The sequence below is a fragment of the Diorhabda carinulata genome, chromosome 3 (assembly GCF_026250575.1).
Source record: "Diorhabda carinulata isolate Delta chromosome 3, icDioCari1.1, whole genome shotgun sequence".
Taxonomy (NCBI): Eukaryota; Metazoa; Arthropoda; class Insecta; order Coleoptera; family Chrysomelidae; genus Diorhabda; species Diorhabda carinulata.
The window spans coordinates 1,034,828-1,042,424 of record NC_079462.1 but is presented as its reverse complement, the minus strand read 5'-3'; the positions used below and the strand labels follow the sequence as shown (position 1 = coordinate 1,042,424).

Genomic DNA, 7,597 nt, shown 5'->3' with positions numbered 1-7,597 from the left:
CTTCGGGGATGATTCTCTAACTCGTTGTTTATTTATTCCGGAAACAGTGACCAAAATCAACCAAATTGTGCGTCCAGATCATCGAATAAGCATCCCGATGATTACCGAAGCTGGAAACTCCGATTAGAATGATTTTAAACGAGGTATAACACATTTGACTACTGACCTAAAGCTTCAACGGGTCTCCTCGGACCCGATTTGAGTCGATGGAAGCTTGGATCGATGGAAAAAACGTATGGAAAAGTGTGCGGCTAGAAGAGGGGGTTATATTGAAGGAAAGCGTTCGTATGTAGAATAAAAAACCATTTTTCGTAACCAGTTTCGTTATTTAATAGCCAGATCGTAAAGAAATTCTTCCGTCTAAAGGTATTTGATTATATAATAATTTTTCGGTATGGAAAATGATGGAAATTTGTGGTTGTATAAATTATGAATCTCCCAGTGAATGCGTACCAAAAGAACGGGAATTTTAAAACTTTTACATCTTAAAAACCAATTTTCTCAGTTATTATTACACTGAATTTGTAAAAAAATCCCTTCCAACAAAGTGACAAACAACCCTCCTTGTTATTTAAAAGTTTTCGAGGGGGCGCTAATAGTTACATACTTTAAATTGCAATTTAAGAATAAAAATCGATCTAATTCAGTTTTATTGTCCATATAATAACGCTAATTCCATTATATTCCAATAAATAAGCGTCTCAACGTGGAATTTGGACTATTAAGCTTGAATTTCTGGTACTGTTTGCACTACAACTACACAAACACTCATAATGAGTCTTTGAAGTGTCTGAAAACGATAATTTTGGTGTAAACAGTCTTCAGTCTCGTCGAAACGCGCGTCAAACAGTGTAATTTTGAGTTTGGGCGTAGTTGTGGTGCAAACAGCGTATTCAGTAGGGACTATAAGTCAAAAAACTTCTTCATGAAGATCAATTTAATAATTAAGAAACGATTTAGAATGAAAATATTACAAAATGTATTAAATTTTAATCGGAACGTATAAGAATTATGGAAAAAAAATTGTTTGAATTGTATAACGCAATTTTCTTTTTGATAACGTCTGTTTACTTATTGTTATCAGTTTTTATATTTTTTATACAGTAATTTTTGTTAAAAAATTTTATCTTTATGTGTTTCCTGTTATTTTTAAATACAAATCGCAGGAATTCGATAATTTACCTTGCATGTGTATGCAAATTAAATATTCGCAATTTATTTCCTTAATATTTGTTTTAGAACGTACTTGAAGTAAGTACTTCATAGTGAGTGATACAAAATATTTAATCCAAAAAGGTATTTTTTCCCCATTTTTGAAAATTTTTATTTTAACTAAATAAATACAGCTGAGAGCTACAAAATTCAATAAAAAATCTTATAAAACTTGTTAGAAATATTACTAATTACAATATTTGAATAAAAATATAATTAGAAAGACATTTTGTTTGAAAAAAATGAAAAATTTGCTATGTATTTTTGAGGTTATTATCAATTTACTTTAAGTCATTTTATTTAAACTAAAAAATATTTCTTTAAGTCAAAAAGAAGGCCAAACAAAGGCCATAGAGATGGCCTTGGGATGTAATGATGATACCCATCTCTAACCAGGATTGAACTTGATAGTTTTTGAATTTAATCAACTCTGCAAATTTTTTTTTAATCACACTGTCGAAAATTACTTTCTAAAGATGAAAATTTCCTTCGAAATCTGATTTTCTACTGAAAATTTTAGGTTATGTGAATCGTAGATTAATCAATTGTATAAATATGTATTTGAACGAGATTTTTCCAAAAATTTTAGATATTTTCGAGAATGGTGTCGAAAGAGACGGTGAAATCTTGGTTATCGAAAATCTTCGAATCGATAAATTTCGAAAATTACGAAATCCAAATAAAAACAAACGACAAAGACAGCGGTTACATGAGTTCAATAATTTTCGTAACTGTACAAAACGGTTCGTCTTCTACAATTGATTTAGTAATAAAAAAAAGTAGCGACGTTAAATCGATCAGAGAAACCGTCGAGGTACGAAAATTTTTCTTCAGAGAAATTTTCATGTACGAAACGGTTTTCCCTATTTTCGCGAAACTGGAAAAAGGTAAAATCGTCGACGAAAAATTCGATTCGTACCCGAAATATTTGAGTAGTTTAATATTGGACGATACGGAAATTATCCTGATGGAAAACCTCGCGAAATCAGGCTACAAAATGTGGAATAGAAAAATCAACATGGACATGAATCATTGCAAGATTGTTTTAAAGGCGTACGCCAAATTACATTCGTTATCTTTTGCTCTTAAAGATCAAAATAGAACGGTTTATAATAGTGTGACATCTAACGTGGAAGATCTTTTGAAGAATTGGATCTCATTTCCAAGTTTGAAAGATTACATAAATGGTCATAAAGACACGGTTTTGAAAACTCTGCAAGACCACGGAGATTCGCTACTATCAGAATTTTACAAAGAAGAATTAGATGATATTTACAATGTCACTAAACGTATTTTGAACATCAATGAAGACCAAGTTGTGTTTACACATGATGATAATTGGAATAACAACTACCTCTTCAAATATAAGGTTGGTTTTATTTATTTATTTCGTTTTTGTAAGCTTCCTTCGATCTAAAATCGATTTTTCGTTTTCTAAATCATCCTCCATTAACATCAACGACAACCAGAAATCATTTGGTGTCGAACAAAAGCTGTAAATCAATTTTTTGACGGTTCGAAACAGTCTACTACCTCCTCAAATATGAGGTTTTGTCTTATTTATACTTATTTCGTTTTTGTAAGCTTCTCTCGATCTAAAATCGAGTTTATCGTTTTCTAAATCATCCTCCATTAAGATCAACGACAACCAGAAATCATTTGGTGTCGAACAAAAGCTGTAAATCAATTTTTTGACGGTTCGAAACAGTCTACTACCTCCTCAAATATGAGGTTTTGTCTTATTTATACTTATTTCGTTTTTGTAAGCTTCTCTCGATCTAAAATCGAGTTTATCGTTTTCTAAATCATCCTCCATTAAGATCAACGACAACCAGAAATCATTTGGTGTCGAACAAAAGCTGTAAATCAATTTTTTGACGGTTCGAAACAGTCTACTACCTCCTCAAATATGAGGTTTTGTCTTATTTATAATTATTTCGTTCTTGTAAGCTTCTCTCGATCTAAAATCGAGTTTATCGTTTTCTAAATCATTCTCCATTAAGATCAACGACAACCAGAAATCATTTGGTGTCGAACAAAAGCTGTAAATCAATTTTTTGACGGTTCGAAACAGTCTACTACCTCCTTAAATATGAGGTTTTGTCTTATTTATACTTATTTCGTTTTTGTAAGCTTCTCTCGATCTAAAATCGAGTTTATCGTTTTCTAAATCATCCTCCATTAAGATCAACGACAACCAGAAATCATTTGGTGTCGAACAAAAGCTGTAAATCAATTTTTTGACGGTTCGAAACAGTCTACTACCTCCTTAAATATGAGGTTTTGTCTTATTTATAGTTATTTCGTTTTTGTAAGCTTCCTTCGATCTAAAATCGAGTTAATCATCTTCTAAATCATCCTCCATTAAGATCAACGACAACCAGAAATCATTTGGTGTCGAACAAAAGCTGTAAATCAATTTTTTGACGGTTCGAAACAGTCTACTACCTCCTCAAATATGAGGTTTTGTCTTATTTATAATTATTTCGTTCTTGTAAGCTTCTCTCGATCTAAAATCGAGTTTATCGTTTTCTAAATCATCCTCCATTAAGATCAACGACAACCAGAAATCATTTGGTGTCGAACAAAGACTGTAAATCAATTTTTTGACGGTTCGAAACAGTCTACTACCTCCTCAAATATGAGGTTTTGTCTTATTTATAATTATTTCGTTTTTGTAAGCTTCTCTCGATCTAAAATCGAGTTTATCGTTTTCTAAATCATTCTCCATTAAGATCAACGACAACCAGAAATCATTTGGTGTCGAACAAAAGCTGTAAATCAATTTTTTGACGGTTCGAAACAGTCTACTACCTCCTTAAATATGAGGTTTTGTCTTATTTATAGTTATTTCGTTTTTGTAAGCTTCTCTCGATCTAAAATCGAGTTTATCGTTTTCTAAATCATTCTCCATTAAGATCAACGACAACCAGAAATCATTTGGTGTCGAACAAAGACTGTAAATCAATTTTGACGGTTCTAAACAGTCTACTACCTCCTCAAATATGAGGTTTTGTCTTATTTATAATTATTTCATTCTTGTAAGCTTCTCTCGATCTAAAATCGAGTTTATCATCTTCTAAATCATCCTCCATTAAGGTCAACGATAACCAGAAATCATTTGGTGTCGAACAAAGACTGTAAATCAATTTTTTGACGGTTCGAAACAGTCTTCGTTTGAACTAATCAGTGAAAATCTCGATTCTGCGATTCAGTTCTTCCTGATGTACCGTTCAGAATTGATCGTGGTTCTAATAGAACCATGCAATAGATCTGATGGATATCGGTTCTGCAGTATCCCCATCCGGTGGAATTTTGGAGGGTTAAAAGTCTGAGCAAATTGAATCAAAGTTTACGAGAAAAACTTGTAGAAACCAGCAGTGGGTTTTGAGGAAAATTGTTGTTTTTAAAGGTCTATTTATAAAATGGAATGAGATGCATTCAAAACCAAAAACCAAGCAACTTTTGTACAGTAAAAAGTTGTCAGATTTATTAAATCCCTTCTTAAAAAACCTTTAGTCTTAAGTTATTACGATTATCTACAAAAACTGAGTTTTTTTTTAATTTCCACAACATTCTATTCATATTTATGTTTTCCCCTACGAAAATATTAACAAAATGAAATTATAGCGTCAAAAGGTTTTGAGGTTATGTGTGTTTTAAACGTCATGTGTCTGTCAGTCAAGTTTTTTTTCTCGTTTTCTGTCTCTGTTCATCTAATTCTTGTAATATCTTTCATCTCGTTTATTATATTGAATGTTTTTCAACCTTTATTGGTATTTTAGGTGATTCAAAATGATATTTTACACCAAAAATCGATACTAGTTGATTTATATACTTCTGTTGATTTAAATCACAATTACAAACAACTCAAATAGTTTTCGTTCTGTCAAATATTATTATGACAGATTTGACATATTCATATCAATGTTGCCATATCTTTAAACTTAAATTTCAGTTCTATCAGTGCGTGTAAAGTTTCCTCGAGATTTTTTTGTTTAAAAAATACAACAGTACGTCAAAAAAAATATTGGAGATAATGTTAATTTTAGAATTTCATAAGTATTTTTATATTTTAATTCGAATTTGGCGCTCTAGAAAGGGAATCTCGAGAGGTTATGTTGGTAACACCGATCGAGACAGATGTAAACACGATAAAAAGTTTTTTTTTTGAATTCATTCTGGTCATCCAAGAAAGAAGTTTACCAACGATAAGTTTAAATTGATTTAAATTCCGTTTTCAGGATTGTTGCGATCACCCTATAGCTGTTTCGATAATCGATTGGCAGATGTCGTCTCTCCGATCACCAATTTTCGACGTTTCCAAATTTTTATACAGCGTCTGTTCTAAAAAAGAATTAGATCGACTCGAAGATCTTCTACGTTATTATTATTCTTGTTTCGCCGAACATCTTACTAATCTCGGAAGTTGTCCGGAAAATTTATTCAGTTTTTCAGATTTTCAACGACATTGGAAGACGTTTTCTTTATTCGGGATAATTGGTAGTACTATGGTTATGAAAATAACGCTTTTGGACGAAGACGAAGCCCCTTCGATAAACGAATTGGAAAACGGTAAAAATTTCAACGAGGTGTTCAACGTTTCCATGTCTGCTGATGAATTATACTATGGGAGAGTTAGAGACGTCGTTTCGGCGTATTTTGAGATGACAACGAACCCGAATTTCCTAAAATGAATATTCAAACTTGTACAATATAAATTAATATAATTAATTCCCAATAAACCGAAGTTTTTTGCTTGATACGTCATAATTAGTTGGAAAGCACCTCTCCTAAAACGAGTAACAACTTATTTCTGACGAAAAAATCCACATTTCCAGTTATCTTCAAAGGAAAAATGCTAATTATAACCTCAAAATAAATCTTCAAACTTTTCACCAGAGTATATCACCAAATCTTCATTTCCTATTAATAATTTTCTTGATCCTTCTGTATTTTTTTCACCAGCTTCTTCAAAAGCATCTGAAGATGTTTTCTAAGGAAATGATTACTGTAGATCCTGGAAATTACGACTCTTAGATCCTGGAAACCACTTCTACATCTGCGTCAATACTTTTTGTAAGTTTAGAGACTGTATTAAAATGTTTTGACACAGATCTTCAAAAATACGATGATTTAATGATTTAATTGAGCTAGCTTCATCTTTAACCAAAGATTTTGATGAGGAAAAGTCTTTTTTCACAGCATAGACCATAGTACTACCTGGTCTCATTGGCCATAACCTCCGTGGCTCTATGGTCAATACGAAAGTTGCTTTGTACTGGTTCTTGACCTGATCTAGAGATGGCGGAAGTTGCTTGAAAGAACCAGGTTCGAAGACTTCACGTTGTTTAGTATTTAACAGCCATCAATAACTTTTCCAGTGAATTTGTTAACATCGTTAAGTTTAATAATCATGGATGAAAATCTGAACCAAAACCAACCAAAAGAATTGGCTTCAAATAAGGTAAATATGGTTCTATTTGTAAGAAAGGTCATGGCGTCCGTTTCCTTGGAATTATTTCTATTGATTATATCGAAAAAGATGGAACCATCAACGAGGAATATTATTCAAATTTATTGCAAAGTTATGGGGAAAAATTCGAGTAAAAACGGCCGTATTTAGGTAGGAAGAAAGTGTTGTTTTATCAAAATTTGATCGCTGGGTTAAACCTAACCTCAAAACGTCTATTAAGAAAGTTCCGGAAATCAAAACAAGCGCGAATTTTAAATTAAAACATCGATTTTGAAGTAACTAAACACGTTAAGTCCAATATTTTGGATGTAAAACTTGTGGGGTTTATCTTTAAGTTGTTCAACCAAGAAAATCGAAGCATGGGATTGCGATTTTTGTCACCTCCTGGAAGTTAATAGGATAAAAATTACAGAAAACTTCTAAATCATTTGTTGACGTTGATAAATTAAGACAATTTTGATTTAAATATGTTATAAACGGATTTCTGTTTTATTTCTGTGTACTTTTCTAACGAATTTCCGTCTAATCCGAACATTTTAAAGTAAATATGTGGAACGATTACATAAACAAAGCTGGAAGCTTGAAAGAAATGTATATTTGCTGAAGGTTTTTAGAGAAAATTCGAAATGGTCAGTTTGGAAACGTTAAGCTTTTCACAAAAAATGACAAACGGCGTATAAACAGTTTATTTCGGTTCTAAATCAACACGAACGTCATTTGAAATCAACATAATCTGAAAAAGAAATTGAAAAAAGTATAAATACAACAACAAACTGCTAGTACAGTTATTTTTCGAAATACGACGGTTTTTTAAATATCTAAAAACGATTTCCGAATGAATCTGTTCTAGAAATTGAGTTACAAAGGAAAAAATAATTTAATCGGCATGTTATTTTGTTAGAAACACAT

General features: G+C 31.7%; 1 protein-coding gene across 1 annotated transcript; it reads left to right on the top strand.

Annotated features, from left to right (window-relative positions):
• The first annotated feature begins 1,180 nt into the window (after positions 1-1,180).
• LOC130891906 (uncharacterized) lies at positions 1,181-5,975 on the top strand. Its single transcript, XM_057796989.1, has 3 exons — positions 1,181-1,296; positions 1,802-2,581; positions 5,457-5,975. Exons 2-3 carry the CDS (start codon positions 1,814-1,816, stop codon positions 5,907-5,909), a joined length of 1,221 nt encoding a protein of 406 aa, XP_057652972.1. The 5' UTR covers positions 1,181-1,296; positions 1,802-1,813; the 3' UTR covers positions 5,910-5,975.
• The last annotated feature ends 1,622 nt before the right edge of the window (positions 5,976-7,597 follow it).

Excerpts from the sequence above, each read along its gene's own strand:
- LOC130891906 (XM_057796989.1), top strand. The coding sequence starts at position 1,814 with ATGGTGTCGAAAGAGACGGTGAAATCTTGGTTATCGAAAATCTTCGAA. Across the intron at positions 2,582-5,456 it reads ACTACCTCTTCAAATATAAG|GATTGTTGCGATCACCCTAT; the intron begins GTTGGTTTTATT and ends TTCCGTTTTCAG.